The sequence below is a fragment of the Dysidea avara genome, chromosome 6 (assembly GCF_963678975.1).
Source record: "Dysidea avara chromosome 6, odDysAvar1.4, whole genome shotgun sequence".
Classification (NCBI taxonomy): domain Eukaryota; kingdom Metazoa; phylum Porifera; class Demospongiae; order Dictyoceratida; family Dysideidae; genus Dysidea; species Dysidea avara.
The window spans coordinates 37,758,768-37,781,137 of NC_089277.1; the positions used below are offsets into that span (position 1 = coordinate 37,758,768).

The window sequence follows — 22,370 nt, forward strand, 5'->3', positions numbered from 1 at the left end:
AGTCATTGAGAATGCGTTTTCACTCTGTTATTGACACAGCTCAATATTTGAATCATTAAAAGAATAACATTTTACAGTCATTAAGACAAGAACACAGTCACAAGCCACACTCGCTAAATGTCCAACGCATTCTGAATTTCTCCTCAGTCACGTGTCCCTCCTTGCATCTTGTGATCCTTTACATATGGTCATCCATAGATACGTAGTATGTGATTAATATAGTTTGAGTCAGTCAGCTAGATTATTGGTCTGGCTCTGGAGTGACCAACCAGACCATCTCCTCTGGTCCAGTTGTTTGCAAAATGAAAGAGGAACTTGTATGGATAAATGAGGCCTAAGCTATGAACTATTCAGGCTAAAAACTGGCTAAGAAGACGGGAAAATTACAGCATAGGTTTTGATCTAACACCACAGAGCTGCATGCACAACCACATACAGCCAATTCCAGATTGGCCAGAACTAAATCAAGGCCCCATGCAGACTGCTTTACCTTTCTGAAAAGAAGCCAAAAAAAGCAGACAGCTAAATCCTTGACAGTAATAATCAATGTAGCTTTGTATTTAAGGGTGAAAACCAAATCTGCCATCATGGATGATAAAATCAGTTTTCCCAGACCCAGTCACTTATCTTGTGGCATTCTACATGTAAATCACATCTTTCGTTTCATACATGCTTGTATGTTGTCAGGGGCAGATCCAGGATTTTGCTAAGGGGGGAGCACACATGTAGGAGTCACTCCACTTTGCACACTCTGCAAAATGCGAAGCATGAGCTTCCTAGAGGAGTTTGGGGGCTTGCCCCCCCCCTCCAGGAAACTTTGAAAATTTAGCATTCTGAGATTGAATTTGGTGGCAGTTGTGACTGAAATTTGTTGATACTGTAGTTCAAACACTGGAAGTATAATGAATGATAATAGTATAGCTACTGAGTTAAAAACCAGAATAGTAATAGGGTAAAGGCCTAGGTTGCTCCCTATAGAAATTTTGAAAAATTAACATTCTGATATTGAATTTGGTGGCAAGTTTGACTAAAATTTAAATTATGGAAGCATGACTGCTATACTAAGCTGGTGGTAGCTGTATAAAATCTATAAAAATTGACTGTTTGAGAATTAAGTTGAAACATTTTATTGAATGTTCAAATATTACCCCAAAACAGAATTAGCATAAGGTCCCCTTGCACAAGCATCACAAATATTTAAACATATATACTGGGGATATATGATTCTTCATGTTTCTTTAGTCACTAGGGTATGGATAGAGTTATTAACTCAATTTAGAACAGGTGTTTTAGTTGTTTAAAATGACAAACAGTGTTTTATAATTACGCTACGCTTGACTGTTTTATTAGAGTAAATGACTGTTCTATTAGAGTATATTGATTTCTAAACATAGTGGGTGCTCTATCCCACCTAGTTCCCCTTGTGCTATGCCTATATGCACTAGAGACAGATTTATTATATGTGACCGGGCCTGCGAAAACAGGGCATGTGGGCACAAACTACACCTTTCACTCTACAGGTCATATCTCAGTATTGGAACCGAATATCTGCATTCTGTAACTTGCATCGTATAGCCAATTACATGCTTACTAAGAACTGAAACTTGCCTTGCCATAGTATAATGGTACAAAAAGTTATGAGTGATGAAAGTTTGAAAAAGTAGGCAAAAATCATGTGCCCACATGTCCTATTTTCGCAGGCCCAGTCACATATTATAATATTATAGTCATAAAATGCATTAAAAATGTTTGAATTACAGTACAGTATGTCTAAGATGACTAGCTATGTGCAATGAGCAACACTATAAATGTGCTACTGTAACTTACGTAGTTACATACATAATATGTGATGTAATATGGAATGTGTGATATACAATAGGCAGGTATATATAGTACATATTACTAGCACAAGAAATGTAGGCATGTTTCAATTTGTCATTATAATTACGTATCATGTAACACAACACAACACACCCTACACTGAGCTGATTGTATTAACACAGACAGGTACTAATAAACAGTTTTGAATTATGTTTTTGATTAATTCCCTTTTGAAAAGTCATAATATATGCTAAGCATTGTAAAATAGTAATGTGCTGCTAAACTTATGAAAACTATACCAATCTGCACTGTACTAATAGTCACTTATGAACATATACAATCACACAAGACTATACATAGTGCCACATTGTACGTACCTTTAGTATCAATCTCTTCTCATCTGGTACACACTCAGCAATGTTCTCATCTTGGCCTCTGTTACATTTACACTCATACTCTTTTACTTCACTCAATGATTCTACTGTATGCAGTACAAGGCCAGCAGGACAAGGAGTGACTGTCAGATTGAAAGATGAGTTCTGGTCCTAATAAGCACACATTGTAATAGTTAAAACACTTTCACATCACAAAATTAAGTTATTGCTTTCAAAGCACACCATGCATAATTTATAATTATATAGACCATTCCAAACATGGTAATGATATCCACACAAAACCCTGTGAAAAAATGATAAAGCCTTAAAATTCCTGGGTGAAAAAAGTTGTGTGAAATCAAAGATGGTGGCCAAGAAATGGCTGCAGTTGTTTCTTGGCCACAACCTTTGATTTCACAACTTTTTTCACTCATGCTTTTAAGGCTGCACCATTTACACAGCTTGGCTGTTTTTGTATGGATTTTATAGACTCTGGTTATTGTGGTAGGTGGACATGGTTTCAAGTGCATATTGCCTGTTAAGAGCATATGTCATACTTGTGCTAACTACTGGACACTTGTTCGCTAATTGATATAATTATTGCTGCTACTAGAATGGCAGCAAAAGACAGATAGAACAAACCAGAAGTATCACAGCACACTTGACACACCCACAAGGCAATGTCTAGCTGCCTGTAATAATGATAGCTGCACTGAACTTCTCAGAATTATCATTTCCATGACTAAAGCAAATCTCTAAACTGATTGTTGGTATCCTTGAATGTGCATGGTGGGTACAAGTGATTCACTCCTAGCAGAAACCCATTACATTAATTCATAGGCACATGCCCATAACAAGCATAGTGATCAAATTTCACTAATAATTTCTCTGAAAACTATAAGCACATGTGCCTACTAACCGGAATCTAGAAGTTCTACAATGTTCTTCAGTGAAGCCATCTAGTGCACTATCATAGAGTACAGTAGCTAGTCACAACAAAATACGAATCCTTGTACTAATTATTGTTCACAAGGAAAGTAACCAATTTTCCTGTTACACATCCCTTCACACCACATGAAACAATGCATAAAGTTATCTCCAGGAATCACCTTGACTGTTGGAAACATAGTGTGAAAATTATGCATGGATCATATAATAGGCAACACATAAAACCATAGATGTGCTACTCGTGATTCAACACCTTGTACTAAAGTATATAGCCACATACATCTGTTACTGTCCTTTTCGTTGATGTACGTAGTCTGGTAGAAGTTCTTTAACCCTTAGACCCGCAGAGAATTTTCCGGAAATGCGTATTTACACAATATGGGCACGTATGGTGACACTAGGTGGGGTAACTTAATTCTTACAGCCTACAAACACACAGAGATTAAAAGTGTGTTCACTGGGCTACTTGGAGAAGGTTAAATGAACACTGTAACTACAGTGGCTTACTTGTTATGAAACGATGAAGAGTGACAAGTGGCATCTCCATGTTTCAAAATTCTTGCCACGTGTTTAGTTTTGATTGTGCGTTTAATCAGGTGAGTCAGATATGGCCTGATGGTAAATTTCATGACGAATCAAATGGAAGTTGTTGCAAGGTGATAGGAGCAACTACCATCAAGTTATCAACTATTTTATAAAGGTGTGTAAAGGGTTTGCAGGTTTCTTTGCCAAATGTTATTTTTATGGCTAGTTTTGGCCTCACCATTTAGTGTTAGTGTAAAACCCTAGGTATCATTTTAATCCTTGTTACATCACACCTAGAATGACGTAAATTGCATAGCCATAGGATGGATGCTTTGTGCATTGCACAAGGCATGCATATTTCCTAAGTTTAAATCCAGTTTTCTGGATTATGCGGGTTTAAGGGTTAATCACAGAAGTTACTAAATTAACAAGTTCAAATTCCTAACCTTCCTTACATCTGTAATTGTGACAGAGTTATGCACACATTCACTATAATATGATATTCTATTGGTCTATTAACCTCCCACAAGGCAATACTCTGCAGTCCTGCACACCACTCAATGTGTATTGTATAGCTGAAAATTTTCGAGGGACTAAACTTTCGCGAAATTGTGTATAATAATTTTTTTTAATTCACAAAAGATTAGAAACATTTTGCTTAGGTAATAGCTATACTTCAAACATTCACAATTATATTTTCATGAAGCTGTCATTGCTAGCAAAATTCGCAAAAGTTTCGTCCCTTGAAAATTTCTGCCTATATGGTAGTAATTTTACATTTATGGCATGTCTACATTGGTGTAAGCATACAAGCAAGTCTTGACCTATATAAACTCACAGGTGATCGAAACAGTTCAACCATAATGAGAAACGTCCGATTCACATAGACAACATTATCTATTGTTCCAATGGTGTAACTGACATTATAACTCAAGCTTTGAGGATGCAGTACTCTAGCAGTAGGGCTGAAGGAGAAGTAAGCATCCTACAAGACATAAAAATATCACTTTACATAATTACACACATTGTACAGTACATCATTATTGATCTCAACACTATTTCTTGACAGTTCTAAAGTTACTATTCCCAATGTAGTTTGATTTAGTTGATCTTTAGGTATCATCTGTATTTTAACTATTTCACCAGGATAGGCTCTTACCTATGAGATTAATCGACACACTTACACATACTAGCACTGTTAGATCATCTTACAGATTCATTATATAGTTCCATTGTTTGAGCAGGGGTTAACAGTGGTAAAACTCCCTCTTCTCTACTGTCATATGAGATAAATGACAGTCCTTGTGGAGGTGACAGCCATGGACATAGTTCTACTCCAGCATATACATCACGTCCAACAATAGCTTCATTATCCATAAAATTAATGGAGGTCTACAAACACACATGATCTGCAAGGGAACAGTTTAGTATGCTTACAACATACATGATTAGGATTCAAAGATTCAAAGGGAACAGATGGATCTGAGTATTGAAGGAAGCAGAGAGAATGTCCATTGATATTTCTGAATACTGGTGGTATAACTGGAGGATCAACTTCCACCACAACTGCTGCACCAACCCTACACACATACATGTTACACTAACAAAACCACTGTGTGATTACCTGCCAGTGTTGTTAACAAAGTTGACATGTGTGCCATTGTGAAGTAGAACTTGACTGAAGGAGAAGAGATGAAATGCTCCACCTTCACTGACAATGTCTGTACCAGCTGCACTATTACCATCATATGTCATTGTATCGGTGTATACCTTTGCAGCAATTACCTGATCAAGAGCATTTCAAATTGTCACCCAAGTTTTCATAATAATGTACAGTATATTAGGGACCTGATACACATATACGTACTAATACTCAGGCTTTCAGGTATTCGTATATGTTATACTACAGATATCATGGTATTCGAAATATATACCAAAAGATATACAAACTTAGAAAAGATGTTATAGTGCGAGGCGAAATCTGTAGTATAATATGTTAATACAACATCTCGTCTCTCACTTGGAAGCAGTAACAGCAATTTCTAATGTTTTTACTCCATTATTAGTACTGGTAAGTAATTCCTTGTGATTAGCATGCTCAAGGAGTATGCACATGCGTTGCAGCCTGCAATCTTCTTGAAAATCGGTCCAGCAATCTATAGCAACTGTTGCTAGGCAACAAAATGTAAACTTGACCTAGTTACATGCTTTTTGGTGGTTGCTTAGTAACCGTTGCCAGGGTGTCAACATCATTTCTAAAATCAGTAGTGGTTACCTAGCAACGGTTGCTAGGCAACAGTGTTGTTGATAGGTAACATGTATTGGTTACTATGGTTACAGTAGTTGTCAAGTCGGTCATGCCTAACTGGTAAAACAACTAAACACTATCAAAAAATTTTAGCCAATCAGACGTGTATATCAAATGTACAAGTGATATACTAATCCTATTGGTTAGTTTGCTGTAGTATATCAAAAATATACCACAAGCTGCTATTGGAGATCTTCTACAGGACATGATATTGATGTTGTATTAGGTGCATATATTCAGCAAACTTAATGATATTACAAATGTAATACATCTCACATAACTCATTGACAAACACCAACAGGCAAATAATATATATGCATTATGTAGCATGCATTTCTGAAAATTGTTCTACAATTCCTAAACTATTTTTGATTCTTTTCTACCACCTACAAGTCTCAAAATAATTTAGCATATTCCATGAGGCCCTTGTGTTGACAAAATCACTCACTCGAACAGCATTTCCAATGTTGTTACTAAAGGTGACATTATCAAATCTTGTATTGTAATAAGCAATGTTGATAGCTGCAGCGTCAGCACCAAAGTTGCTATCAAATATGCTGCAGTTGTAACAATACATCAACCATTCATTCTGGTACAGTTCACTTACCAGTCAATAAAAGTTACGGGAGTATAATGACTTCTGTCCACAAAGAAGTTATATGATGCTACATCAACAGCACCACCATATCTTCCAGCTGAATTGTTAGTGAATACACAACTTCTAAATATCACAGAATTATTGGCTAGTCCATTATAAAAATAAACATTTGATACACCTCCAATACTAACTGCAGTGTTTTCCATAAAAGTACAATTAATGACTGCAACACTAGAGAATGCTTCACTACTTCTGCTGTTCAATGTGCTTAACAATAAAGCTCCAGAGATTGAAGAAGCAAGATTATCAACAAACAAGAGATTTTCAAGCACATAGGTCCGATGATTTTGTGCCTCTATAAAGCAAAACAAACCTCCACCACCTTCATGTGCTATGTTTTTGACAAACACTGAGTTGTTAACAACACAATTCACTGCAGCGGGAGTATTGACAAAGATTGCTACTCCTCCACCTCGACCACTTTGGAAAGCAACACGATTAGTTTGACCTTGTAATGTGCCCGGTAGTTTAGCAGAATTTTCAGTGAAGTTACATTCACTAATACTAATATTAACACTATCATAGATTCCATTGATACATGATATAGAGAGTCCCCCACCAGTTGCCTGGAATGGTCTACTACTGTGGCGACCATCAGATGTGTTGTTGTAAAATGTACAATTTTTCACTATCACATTTGGTGAATTGTAAATGTTCACTGCTCCAAATTGATTGTCCCTGTAATGCATAATGCCACAATAACAAACCCTCTTTACTGATACTTCAACAGATGCTTGAAATGCAAATTTACCAACATCATAACTTTACCAACTCCTTCAACAAACATGCTCATTTTCTCTCTCTCTCTCTCTCCTCCCCCTCTCTCTGTGTCTCCTCTCCTCTCTCTCTCTGTCTACTCACTCACTCTCTCTGTGTCTCTCTCTCCTATTTATCTGCCTGTCTGTCTACCTACCTGTCTATCTATCTACCTGTCTATCTATCTATCTATCTATCTATCTATCTTATCTATCTATCTATCTTATCTATCTATCTTATCTATCTATCTATCTATCTATCTATCTTATCTATCTATCTATCTTATCTATCTATCTATCTATCTATCTATCTTATCTATCTATCTTATCTATCTATCTATCTATCTTATCTATCTATCTATCTATCTATCTATCTATCTATCTATCTCTCAATCATTGTACGAACTCTTTACAGTTTGACTAAAGTACTTTAATGAATTAAAGCAATGTATAAACTTTGTTTGTGTTGCTCCATGCCTTTTTCCTTTCTTAATACAGTGATCTCCTGATATGAAACCCTTCAAAAGCCATATAGTAGTATATTATTAGACCTTAGAGACAATCCTTTCAAAAAATAAGATTTTTTTGTATATGCCAAACCTGTGTGAATAAATTAAGTGCATATACCTACTACTCCAACAATAGATACAATAATCACAAACTAATCTGAGTAGCTGTATTACAATAGGAATCATGGAGATTATGGGGACTTTCTTAACTAAGAATATCACCCAAAAACTTTCCTTCATAACAGCATAGCTAGGCCCACAATTGTCTTTAAAGCATCCCCAACAAATTTCTATGAAATTGTAAATTTCTCTGAATTTTCTGCCTGACTAATGTGTCCAGCCAAGCATAACTTAATTATGGACAAGGCTATGGGCTTCATTTCTTTACTTTTACGTTGCTTTGTGCTTTTTTAACCAACCAAAGCAGTTATAATACATGCATCATGGTAGTGTTGGCCACTAGCTGATTAATCGGTTTTGGTTAAATAAAAGCACATGATAATTTCCACTGATGTGTAGGAGGCTAGACATAAGCTATTTGGCATTTTAATTGGGGTGAGCCTTAGATGAAGGATGAGGAAATGTGTGATGGATATTCACGTTGCTTGCTTGAATGTACAGTACATTCAATTCCCTTATAATGGATGCTCAACAGCTTGAGCATCCTGGGGCAAGACTGAGATATGAATACAATGAATATCATATTAGTGAATAAAAACTAATGTATGCTGTAGGGCTATTAGCAGTATTTTCAGTCAGGAGTGGTGGAAGATGGTGAAAGCAATAGTACAGATGAAAGCATTGTTTTCATCTGTACTATTGCTTGCAAGCATTGCATTAGTACTGATGAAAGCATTTCCAACAGTTAGACATTTCCAACAGTACTATAAGCATTACAATAGTACTGATGAAAGCATTTCCAACAGTTAGAAAGCATTGCTTTCTAACTGTTGGAAATGATCATGAGCAGACTGTTCAAAATCATCATGTTTCCATTCACAAGCTTAGAAAAACTGAGTAAATGTATGTGGACTTCCTTGTAGCTGTGTCTGACTCTGTCATATTCCCTTCAGATGTCTGGCTAATCTTTCTTCAGGAGCTTCATAATCTTCTTTTTGTTGTTGCGTTCCTTCATTCCATTCATGACGCAACAAACAAACAATAAACGTCTAACATATGGTAGGCCAGTAATATACTTATTTACCTGTACTTGTTCACTGTAGACCAAACATTGCAACTAATAACCCACCTAAGTGCAATCTTTAACATGCATCTGCCATCTAAGTGCTAACCATTATACATTGGGTAGTGCTAACAGCTGGAACGGAATGGGGCGCGCGCCAAGTTAATAAATCGTTTTTGCAGATTGTGCACCGTTTCTTACCATTACATAGTGACTAGAATTGTGCTGAAGTTAGTTTTCTTCTACTTGTGGGCATGCTAAAAATCGCTCGCTCGAAGTTTCTATTTAATGCCCACTGCACGAAAGCGTTTTGCAATTACCTACACTGAAAAACTATCATTTAACCTGCTACACTATTTTGTAAGCATATGATTCACAGCCACTAACATACACTGTGGTTAGCTCTCGTAAATTATTGCCCATGCTGGCAGACTTCAGAAAACCACCCTGGCTGTTACTAAAGAGTTGGACACGACTATAACATGAAAATACTACAGTAGTTTACCTTTTAGAATGATAAGGAAGCAATTCTACATCAGGATTAAACAGAATTTGATGGATTGGTAAGAGCACAACATGCTACGTGGCGAGCATTAAATAGAAACTTCAAGAGCGCGATTTCTAGCTTACATATAAGTAGAAGGAAATGAACTCTAGCACAATTCTAGTCACTGTGTGGCAGTTGGAAATGATGCAAAATCCGTCTCAAACGATTTTCTACTTGGCGCGCGTCCCAATTTGTTCCGTTCCATTCCGTTCTGGCTTTTAGCACTACCCCTGTACTTTAAGTGCTTAGTGTAAATTTAATATCTAGTGCTATAGTCAGTACAGAGCCCTGCCAAATATAAATGTAATTAACAATATCAAAGAGGTGAACATATGTTCATCTATACCAAATGAATGGCATATTTTTAAAGCATCATAACTCACTTGCTCTTCCTCATATTAAAGTGCTTGTTTGATAATTCCAGTGTTTAAAGGGCTCCACAGCATTTAAAGGGCTTCACAGCATTTAAAGGGCTTCATGGTGCCACTAAATGTTTAGGCAGCTGGCCCATGTAACAAGAGTTATTATCAAGAAATGAGGGCTCAGGTGAATGCAAACAGACTATAATGTCTAGCGCTTATACCTATGCACACAGTAGTACACTGTACATGTAACTCTGGCCTGTCAACCTTGATTTTGTGAGATATGCTATAGTTAAACCCCACCACGAGTAGGATATCGTAGTTATTAACCCGAGGCCGAGGTGAAGCTGAGGCTGAGGTGTTGATAACTAGATATCCTACAAGTGCAAGTGAGATTAAATTGGCTTCTATCCCACACTTTGAAGCAGTCAAGTTCACTAGTAACGTGTCAATAAGGCTAGACAAGCATGTCAGTTGTGAACTTGTAGTTTAGTCTCATCCCCAGCCACCCATGCACCCGATCACGCTCCCTTCGCGTGATCAAGTGCGTGGGTGTCTCGGGACAAGAATATAGTTTTACAATGTGTATGGCTTCAATTTTTGCCGAGCTTGTAGTTTTACATGTGTAAGGCTTCAATTTGCTTTGATTGTACTTCTTTTAATTGAATGTTTAAATATAATATGTGACTGAATTTGACAAAACCCGGCTTCGACGCACAAAGCTTCGTTAGGAGATATGGCGATTTTAAGTAATCATTGTGTAATAACTTCCCAGTGCCTACAGCTGTGCAAACACAATTTGCACCAAATATGCATCTATTTACTAGCTATCACTGAGTGGGTGTATACATTTCTGATACCCAAAATTAGCCCTGTTGTGGGCTGCTTTTCTCGAGCGGGTAATAATATCACAGGTGATAGTAATAGGGTGGGAGGGTGGGGGGCGGTGGGTGGGCTTAATATAGGGGTATAAAATGAAGCAAGAAGACGATTGGAATCCAGAGGCCAAGTTTGGGCTCTCCATGGCCCTCCATGGCCCTCAAATCACTCCAAATTGACTGAGAACACTATTGGCAAGCTCTCTGTGAAGTTCCAGCTCACTACACACCATTATCACAAAGCCATGGCCATTCAATGGCACCAATCTCCCACTCGTGGCTTTGACAGGGTCGGAAGAAAGCTACAACAGAAACCAGACTTGCCAGTCCTGAAGGAAGTACAGTGTGGAATATGATAGCGTATTACACCCCATTCACACTACTCACTTGACCCAGGTAGGGCACAGCACGGCACGGAATAAGCTGCAGTGTGAATGGATCGAACTGTACCAAACTGGGCTGAACTTGGCACCCCAATACAAGGTAGGCTGGCCCAGGTCGATTCAAGCTGAGATGCAATGTGAACACAAACCAAGCGGGAACCGAGTTTGATTATCATTCCACAGCTGATTAAGCGCACTATAGAGATAATTCCATTCTGGCGGTTTTTGTCACGTTGAGGACGAGACTTGTTCCATGGCTTCTTGGAGCCGTTCAGAGACGCTGAAATTGATTGAGATTTGGAGCGAGGATAATATTCAAGGTCAACTTGAAGGATGTCACCGAAACAGGGAAGTCTACACTCTAATTTCCCGAAGGATGAATGAAGTTGGCTTTCAAAGAACATTTGAACAATGCTGTGAAAAAGTCAAGAAGCTAAAGGAAGAATACAGACGAATTAAAGACAGACTACATGAGACAGGACAAGGAAGGAGCGAAGAGGTAGAGTGGCCATATTTTGATCAAATGGATAGAATACTAGGTCACAGGCCTACAACCATTCCAGAAACTGTAGTCGATACTTTGGGTCAGCGTCAAGAGAATAATGATGAGAGCTCTGATGCTAGGGAAGACATAAGTGAGGTAGATGAAACTTTGTTCGGTGATGTTAGTGCTAGTGACACGGCAACAGTTGCATCTGCATCAACAGAAAGTGCTACTGAACCAGTTCGAGAGAATACTAATAAGAGCAAAAAGAAGAAACGATCAGTTTGAATTCGTCATGAATGGAGTAGTGAAAGAGATGTTGACAGTGCAAGAAAAGAATGAGGAATGATATATAGAATTGGAAGAGAAAAGGTTGCGGATGGAAGAAAAGATGCTTGATAAGGAGATAAAGATGCAAAGAGAGGCACAGCAGTTTCAGATGAAGATGATGCAGATGATGTCGTCACTCATTCGGAGTCATAACATGCCACCTTATCCACCTCCCGTTGCAACATCTACCCAGTACCCTTCAGGATCATATTACCAACCCTATGACGATGATGCAACTCAAGTAGATGGATTTAACTGATTTAAGTTTTAGTAACTACTTAGCACAGTACAATGATTGAGTGCTATGTATACGTGCCCTTTATACAATGATTAAAGGTTAAATCATTAAAAAGTTCAGTTAATGTATTAGCTAACTATTAAAATGATGGACTAAAGCGTCTCTATTTGCTGTTGATCCACCAGCAATCCACCAGCAACTGCACTGTGTGGACGTCTGTCTGGCTGAGGTAAGTCAGGCTGGTTGTCATTAAGCCAAGATTCATCTATTGCTTCCCCATGAATCTCACACATGTTGTGAAGCACACATGCAGATGCTACAATATTAGGAACATTCTTTACCAGCATATCATTTCTTTTCAGCAGTCATCGCCAACGGGCCTTTAACCTGCCAAAAACAATTTCAACTACAATTCTCCCACAACATATCCTGTAATTATAAGTTCTCTTGTCAGCACTGTCAATACTGGGTTGGTTATAAGGCTTCATCAACCATGGCTGCATTGGATAAGCCGAGTCTCCTATAACAAACACTGGTACATTGACTCCATTGATTGGTTTTGTTGCACGTGACAGCAACTGCCCAACAGTAGCTTTCTTGTAAAAAGTGGAATGGGCTAGTACACGGGCATCATGTACACTGCCCGGCCACCCAGTGTAAATGTCTAGAAAACAAAACTTGTAGTCAACAACTGCTTGCACCAACACAGAATTCCAGCCTTTGCGATTATAATAATCTGTATGACACACAATGCTGGTGGAGAAATAGGTATATGTGAACCATCAATCGCTCCAAGGCACTGAGGTACACCCCATTTACTTTCAAAATTGTCAATGTACTGTTGTTGCTGCTCAATGGATGGGAAACATATATACTTTGGAAGAAGATGGGCAACTATTGCCTTACAAGTCTTGTGAACAACTTCACAAACAGTAGACCTACCAACACCAAATAAATGAGACACAGTTCTGTATTCTGCTGGCGATGATAGGGTCCATAATGTAATTGCTACACGTTTCTTCACTGTTATTGCATCCCGTAGTCTAGTGTCCTGGTACTGTATGTGTGGAGTCAGCTCAGCACACAAATGATCAAAAGTATCTTTACTTAAACGAACATTTTTGAAGCCAATCTCGAGGAGAGAAGGTTTCCAAAACAATATGATCCCACCAATGACCAGATCTACAACAAAAGTACAAGTTACCAGCTATGTAAAGCTACATGAGTAGAAGAATTAAATCACTAGGTAACCATGCACAATGGATACAAAGTAGCTAATATCACTAGTATCATTTTAACTACTGTATGTGCCTATCAGCATAGCAAATAATTAGCAAGTAGTCACGTGACTAATTACTTTGGTAGAGTCCAAGCAATTCGTTCAATTGGGGCATTCACAAAGCCATGCCAAGCAGCACTCAATACTGTAAAAAGTAAAGCAGTACTCCAACGCTGGTACGTCCTTTTCTGCTGCCTTCGCTTCAATCGTTTGACCGATCGTTTGACCCGCAGCATCTCAGTAATAAGTGCCAAATTAGTTAATTAAAATCGTACGCATTTAAATTATACTAATCGAGCTACTCGACCCGGATTTTATTGCCAGTGTTAACAAGAGCCAACTCGGGTTCAGTAGCACGGGTTTTACCCGAACTTATTAGCCCGGGATAGTGTGAACGGGGTGTTAGGCCAGTGATCCATTTCTGGTAAAAACGTAAGTTTGATTTTGTGTGTGTGGAAGCCTTGTTATGTGAAATCCGGTCACATATGTTGTCTTCCATATATGCACTGAGGTTTAACTATCATTCCCTGGGTTTAACTACCATTCCTGGGGTTTAACTACTATATACTCCCAGTTTTTTATTTAGATGTAGGGCTTCAGTGGGTCAGAATGATTGATATGTGACATTCCGTATGTCATGCTCCTGTGTGTTGATGTACATTTAATATGCTCAAAATATATTGTTAGGATTGAGTACACTATGCTTTTAAAATTTTTCTTTCAGGCAATTCTTTGTATTCACCTATTATTCCCAAAATTATTCCCTGGAGTAATTCATGGAATTGTAAAATTCTGCTGCTGAAAATATAATCACTTGCAAGCATAAAAACTATACCTAAAGATCGATATACTCTAATAGAACAGTCACAACTAACTTGTCTGACTGTTCTATCAGAGTAAGTGACTGCTCTATTAGAGTATCTCAATCTTTTTGACCAATTTTGTGCTAGCAATGATTGTGGATGTAATTTTTCTGCAATACTACATGAAAATGTGTGAATTCTAATTGATTATTCCTGAAGATCATCCTATTATTCCAAAATTATTCCTGATTCTTTTTACCACCAATTATCCAAAAATTATTCCGGCATGATGTACACATGCCGATATAATATTATTGTCTCTCACATATAATTATAGTAAATCCTAGCTATTTGCAGTTGAGAATATCAGTGTACATACATTGTAGAATGTTTATAAACTGTCATAATAAAAAGTAAGCGATCAATATCCTTGCAAGCAAAACACTAGATTGCTTTGCTATATGTGACCCGCTGAGCAAAACTGGCCATTTTTGCACATTCCTCAAATTCCGTTTTATTCCTTCTCTGTTATCTATAGTAACAAAGGGGTGGACAGCCAAAGTTTCAGAATTTTGTGATGAGTAGTCTTGGAGTTATAGCACTAGACAGTTGGAACAGGGTAGATTTGTACAGTAACACTTATGGCAAATAAAATAATTACAGGCACTTATTTAATCGATCACAACTCATGAATGAAACAAGCTATGAAGGCTCTTCCTTGTGGCATCTTGAGCACAGTAGGGATGTAACACTTCTTATTGCTTTGCTGTGATTTAATATCGTGCACTACTCCAGCTTGTTTCAGTACTTTTTATCAATGTACTATGGTCCCTACTCTAGTTGAAAATTCCATATTTATTTGTACTTGTTTGTTAACTTTTTTTATGAAATAAAATCATTATGACTGGTGAACCCCCACATACCTCGTCAAAAGAAAAAAGTGGTGCCGCGCTCCTCAGCTATCAATTATTGTCTGAATAGTGAAGTATCCATTACGCTTCATTGTCAGCCATTACTCATTGGCATTACGAATCAAGAACTGTGAGAAAAGCACCGCTGCAATCAAAGTAGCCATTATGAAAAATATGGACGATTTCCGTTATGAAGGGAGGCCATCATGTGCTGCCACCAAATTGACACCTTTCACTGTCAGTAAAGATGAATGGGATACAAAGGAGGACACTTGTAATTCCATAAAGAATGCATTGTACATACTTTGGTATGCCAAAAGGCACTTGTCTGCTGGCTGAAATGACATTGAACAGTGAAAAAATTAAATAGGCCTGTAGCCTTAGCCATTATTGAGTTATGCTTGTCTGAAGGCATCAGTCAGTCAGTCACTAGAAAATTCCATTTAATAAGTTTAAAAAAAAAATCAGAGCAACCTGTTGAAAGCATTTCAGGTCAATCTGAAAGCTTAATTGTTTGGGCTTAGTTTTATGTAACCAATATTGCTTCATTGTCATCAGGAAAAAAGTGAGGCTGGTTTTTTGGGTGATGTGTTTTCATGGGCCACACCCAAACATTTGTGGTCCCTACTATAGTCAGTATGCATTCACCCGAGCCCTCACCAAATATAGTAATATAAAAGAGATGAATATGTGCTTACTCCCAATGGTTTTGTACTGTAACCTTTCATATTTTAAACATGTTTGTGTGCCTGAATTGTCTATACTAATTGCTTGCAATATTTTTAAAGCCTCACAACTTACTTGTTCTTTCCCGTATCAAAGCACTTTTTTGATAAACAATTCTGGCATTTAAAGAGCTTCACAGTGCTACTAAACATTTGAGCAGCTGGCCCATGTAACAAGACTCAAAAGAGTTATTAACAAAAAAAGAGGGCTCAGGTGAATGCAAACAGACAATTTACAGTGCTATTGTACTGTATGATACACTGTACTTCATTAATTGCTATTATTATAATAGCTATCAACAGGCTGAAGTAGAATATGAACTATTTAAGCTGCAGGTGTGGATTACCTCCCTTGTTTCATCGGTATTATTATCTGTAATCCCCTACTCAAATGTGCATTTTTAAGAATATGCTCACTGAAATAAGCAACACATATACTTGGGTTGCTGGCATACATGAGGAAACATTTAAGTAGAGTAAGGAAATGTTAATTTTGTGTTTTCAAACCATCAATAGCAAAAATTGTATTATAATCATAGTATTATTTTGAATAGCACAGGAAATCTCTATAAGGAAACAAGAAATTGAAAACCCCTTGAAAGTTAACTCTACTGTACTTAAAGTTTACATAAAATTCGCTTGCCTTTTTGCATGCATTACAAGACAATCATAAGCCAAAACCTGGTTCAGCAATCCAACAAAAGCCCAAAGCAAATAGCTAGTACATGCATTGAGCATAGAGTGATGAGAATTTGATGAAAATTAATTTTAAAAGTTAAGTGCTATTCAGGGTTTGCTATGACAGATAAATCATCACACTCACTGAAGGGTGACTTGCAACCCCCAAATGTTTAATAAGAGACCACGGAATCATTTTAAGTATTTTAGGAACATTTCAGCATTGAATTATAGTAGGATGTGTATAGAATATTAAAATTTTTACTCACTGAAGGTGGCCTATGATCCCCAAAATTGTATAAGAGACACTAAAATTTAAAATAGTTCAGACAGTAGTAAGATTTGTAAATATAACATTATTATTTATTCATTTATACTGTGCAGGAAATAGGACAGTAGGAGGCAGAGGACCAAAGGATCCTCCAGCACAAGTGTACTTAGCACATATGTGACCCAGTCTGAGAAAACCGGTCTTATCGTTCATGTCAGCAGATTCGATTATTCACCCAGCACACAAAGCTACATGAATAAACTATCTAATTCCACAATCAAAATCAGCTAGACTTGAGTGGTGTGGTTTTGCTGGCTACTTTTCCCAAGCCCAGTGGCGATCTGTACGTGTGGTGTGGGGCCTTAATGGAGCTCTGGTCAGCCCGGGGATGACTTTATGTGGCTGTACAGCTCTGTGGTGTTGAATAAGTACCTCTGCTGTGAATTTCCTTTCATTTTAGCCAATTTTGAGACCTCAATGGCCCAAAACTTGGCCTAATTCATCCCTATGCCTTCCTTTTCAATTTTTGAACACCATCTTGCCCGCCTTCCAGGCCCCCCACCTCCCACCCATTTTGCAGTTCACCTGATACAGTCAACCTTGGTTTAAAAACTATCTAAAATGGCGGGAAACTTAGTTGCTGGCTACTTGCACAGTGGATGCGGTGGAAGGTAATTAAGGAATTGGTGTAAAACACGTGAAAATTTGGTACACATAGCTTCAACCATTGGCGAGCTACAACACACTAAATACTTAAAACCGGCGTTTCTCGATACTTTTAAATAGGCGATAAGACCGGTTTTCCCATACTGGGCCACATATCATGAACCACGATAGTGGGTTCATAATAGGGATCGCCCATGTTTTTTGCAAAAACTCTAATAGAACGCACGCCTAAAAGCCACCTTGGAAAGCATCCTCTAACTCAAAACAACCCTCTGGTGGTTATTTACAATTAGTATTGGTCCACTAGTAAGTATCAAGTGAAAAGGAAACAGTATGTGTATTTGGGACAAAACTGAAATTTGCCGTTTTGTTCATATTATTATTTAATATTATTATTCATAATATTATTTTGTTTCACTCATGTACAACAAAAGTTAACCACTTTTTCACCCTAAAAACTATATAGCCATGCTTACTGAGTCTTTCCGCGTGGCCATGACCTATTAATAAGCCCGTATTCCACAGATCGCCAACCACCCTACACCTCGAAAATTTTCTAAGTTCTCTTCGCCATTGCACTATTGGCAGCAGCTCCGTATACTAAAGAAGCCATATAACAATAAAATTACAGGATTCCATTGTGTGAGCTCCTTTGGGTTTTGTTGCAGAGTTAATCAAGTACTCAACAGCACTTCTTAGACTTAGAAGATCTTGCATAGCGTCTCTGCGTGGTGAGTAGAGTCTACTTCCTGTAAACGCACGGTCGCGATTCGCTACGAGCGACCATACAAGCGCTCTCTCAGAGACATAACTGAAGAAGTGATAGTGCTGACACCAGAGATTATTCATTGTTATGAATATAGTTTCTATAAACCATATTCCCTTTCCACGTAAAGCCTAAAGTTGGGTGGAGTCAGTATTAGTGTTAATTAAAATATTGCCATAATTGTCTGACCACTGACATTGTGTAAGCAACATGGCTTCATGCTGTTGATAACCCATGGTTTACAATAGGCATTGCAGCTATACACAGTACCTGACTGTTGTTATGAATGATGTGTGTGCATGCACATTAGCTTCAGACCTTCAGTGCTGGTCACTGTAAAGTGTTAACACATAACGTTTATGGGAAGTCATGCATTCATATACAATTCAACATAGATTTCTTCACTGTGGTATACTCAATGAATACAATACTCACATGAACAACAAACCCTAGCTACACAAACTATATTGTATGTAGCATTATATTATCATTTATACTACTGTGCACCAGTGAGCCAATGTTGTAGTCCATGCACCCATGGAAAATCTGTACATGATTCTTCTTATTGTGTACGGTCTTGGCTGAAATAATAAATGTACAGCCACTGACTATTTTAATTTATAATTATATGCTTGTCAGAGTTCCATGTCTTCAATTGTCTTATGACAGGTAGCTATAGCTCAGTATCATACTATTAGGTGTGTGTATATTCATGAACACTGCATTAGGATGCTAATGTGAGTAAGAGACTAGAGTCCTGACACATGTAGTAAGACAAGTTAGACAACAGCTGCTCACTGTTGTGTGTAATGTATAGTCTCGTCCACAGTCAAGAGCAGTCAGGTAAATACTCTAATAATGCAGTCAAGTGTGTCTGATATCAACAAAGCTTACACTGAACTTGACAGCCACTAATTGTAAACTGCTCTACGTATATCTACAACAATTAATCACTATCAGTAAAACAAATCCATTACTGGGTTAATAAAAAGTACACAAACTAGATGAATAAAAATTGGAAATTTTAAAATGGGAATAGGGATCGCTAAAAAAGCCACCAAACAAGAAGGGATCGCTGGGGTGGTAATGCAAACCACAAATCCCTATTTTGACTCATTTTAATATGACTCAGGGGGAGCATGTAACTAAATATTTATGACAGAGAGTCAAAATAGGGATTTGTGGTTTGCATTACCACCCCAGCGATCCCTTCTTGTTTGGTGGCTTTTTTAGTGATCCCTATTCCCATTTTAAATTTCCAATTTTTATTCATCTAGTTAATTTATGAAACAACCAGAGTCAATTCGCTTTTATACTTCAAATAGCTAGTCATCATGCCAAGCCAGCATCAAAGCAATGTTGTGATTATAGTCGCTACAACAATTATTAATTTTATAACTCTTAGTTCTTAATTAAGCTCATGAACAAACAAAAACTGACTTTGTAGATGATTTGAGGATTTCTAAATAATAATATTTAATGAATTTTATCAGATGAATGTCACAGATCATAGACTACCCCTCTACAGACACATGTGCTGATACAAAACGTATGCAACAACAACGCTGTATGAGATTGAGACACTTACCTGAACACACAATTCTGGATTACCACAGTGTTCACTTCCTCCACATATATTGGAAGGAGACATCCAGTAAACACTAGTCCATCAAATATAACCACTGAGGCATGTAATAGTCGTCTACTCTGCAGATACTCCAGTATGCTTCGGGCATCATCCACACAGTTTATGATGACTGCACTAACCTCTCCTGTGACTGTTAAGCTGTCATTTTCCTTCAAGTCAACTCCATGTACAAACTTCATTATATTTAGTCGATAAGTATTAGCAGTTAGTGACAGCTGAATACATCTTGTTCCTAGAATAAATAACAATTTTGGAAGCGAAATTTCTTTTACAGAGGAGCTGTTATATGGAATGGTTTACCACCAGCTGTGACTGAGGCAACCAACCTGCTGTCACTTAGGAAATTGTACTATGATAATGGTGATTTAATTGTGTAACATATTTTGTACGTATACCCTTTCATTCTTGTCTGTGTGTAAGTATCTGTGTATGCAGGCCCACTGAGTCCACTCAAAACTGAGTGGAATCCCTGGTGAAACATTACAATTATAATTACTTGGATCTTGTCCGTCGGATTCTCGTCTTTGCGACGTGATGTTATCTAAGAAAAGATCTAACTGAGATTGGTTGATGATAGTACGTTCTATACATAGTGAGTCAGGAGTATTGGAGGCGAAGCCCCTATATATCAGACCGACGAATAGCAGAAACCAATAGTTCATCATCGGACAATTTTTCCTTAACGGTAATAATACGTATGTAGCCACACTATTTGTATTACGAGTGCTCGGTTATCAGCCTCATGCCGCCCGCCCCAATTCCAAGAATAAAATTCCTATTCTTGGAATTGGGACGGGCGGCGCGAGACTACTCGGTTGTGCCAGAGGGCAAGTTATAATAACCAGAACCGGAATCAGGAATGGAAAGGAACGGAATGGAACGGAATGGAATTTTATTTTTTAAAAGGTCTGGCTATGCCAGACTATAAGTCTATATATGAATTGCATTATTATCCCCGCATCCTGCTACTGACAGGTCACGACCTCACTTGTGAATGTGATTACAACTAGAAGCTGTTACCAAGAATGGTAATAAGCCACAGTCATTGCTGAGGAGCCTTACCAATTTTGAAAATAGTTATCCAATCTGATTGGTAGCTAGCTACACTGCATCTATTGTTGCAAGTTTACACAAGTGTGAGACATCCCCCCCCCCCCCCCCCCCCCCCACACACACACACACACACACACAAACAATTACTACCAAATAACTCCAGTTGTGATTTGTTTAAAAAAATTTCACCAGTCATACACCTTGTGAATAATAATTTTTAAGAATGAAGACCAACAATTTTAAAATCAAAATTCTACCGGCCCTCCAAACTTGAGGGAGTGTATATGTATCGGTATCACTTTTCTATACATTTAGCTTGACCTAGCTACCAGCAAGCTAAGACGGATTTGGGAGGTTGGGGTATTGAAGCATCCCCCCCCCCCAAGTTTTACTATGTGCGGCTTCTAGAAGTTGCAGTATACAGATGCTATTGCATCTTGTACGTATGCATGGGCAATGAAAAGATGAAAATCACAAGGGGAATGCGGGCTAATCTTTCTAAGAGGGATTCAGAATTATATTTTTGGTGTAAGACTTGACCTAAAAGCTGCTGACAATCGAAATACTCCAATATCAATCCAATAGAGCATCCATTATGAAAATGAAATTATAATATTTTATATACCAGTGTGTGCCTTCTTGATCTGCTATCTCACCATTCTTCCAAACATCCTGCCATATGCTAATATATTATTAGAGTTAAAATTTATACTACTGAATCATAATAAATTATACTGTAATAGCATCATTAATTCTTTTCTTTCAAATGGTTTAATATAATAGTGGGCATTTTCAGTTGCAGCTAAAAACTTGATGCTTGGGTTGAAATGCTTCCTCTTGCAAGTAAACAGTAGTGATGTATATAAAGTTAACAACTTGAGGCTGCAGCATCTGAGAGCTGTTTGTTTGTTTCCTGCTTTATCAGTTATAATTAAGCAACAGTCACCCTTTGTTGCATTTATATGGTATCTGAATCTCTCTATCTAAAAATCAATTATATTGTACAGCTCCTGGAGTTTACGCAGTTGCGCTCCCAAAACCCTTCAAGTTCAACTTTAAAAGCTCAAATGATACACTGCAGCATTTACACTGTCACTGTGCTCAGGAGGGTAACAATTAGTTGTGACTTTGGACTCCTGTTGTAAATTATGGTGATGGAGTCAGATTAAAATAGTAACAGAACAGTTTGTGGTTAAATTATTATTTAAAAAATTAGAAGTTATATTTGTGTGTGCATTTTAAATTGCTACATGTGACTATATCACCT

At 37.7% G+C, this 22,370-nt stretch overlaps 1 protein-coding gene across 4 annotated transcripts in view; it reads right to left on the reverse strand.

Moving 5' to 3' along the window:
* Positions 1-20,763, reverse strand: part of LOC136258667 (uncharacterized) — a 62,857-nt gene extending 42,094 nt beyond the window's left edge. For 3 of the 4 annotated variants that reach the window (XM_066052006.1, XM_066052008.1, XM_066052009.1), the window contains exons 1-10: positions 20,547-20,763; positions 19,991-20,282; positions 6,584-7,312; positions 6,425-6,533; positions 5,293-5,453; positions 5,113-5,248; positions 4,881-5,060; positions 4,705-4,827; positions 4,507-4,653; positions 2,199-2,366 (exon numbers count right to left, since the gene is read on the reverse strand). In XM_066052006.1, the coding sequence (XP_065908078.1) occupies positions 2,199-2,366; positions 4,507-4,653; positions 4,705-4,827; positions 4,881-5,060; positions 5,113-5,248; positions 5,293-5,453; positions 6,425-6,533; positions 6,584-7,312; positions 19,991-20,282; positions 20,547-20,715 (2,214 nt within the window). In that variant the 5' untranslated portion in view covers positions 20,716-20,763. Of the gene's footprint in view, positions 1-2,198; positions 2,367-4,506; positions 4,654-4,704; positions 4,828-4,880; positions 5,061-5,112; positions 5,249-5,292; positions 5,454-6,424; positions 6,534-6,583; positions 7,313-10,011; positions 10,146-19,990; positions 20,283-20,546 lie in introns of those variants that run through there. The other variant, XM_066052007.1, reaches the window with a different exon arrangement.
* Positions 20,764-22,370: the final 1,607 nt, after the last annotated feature.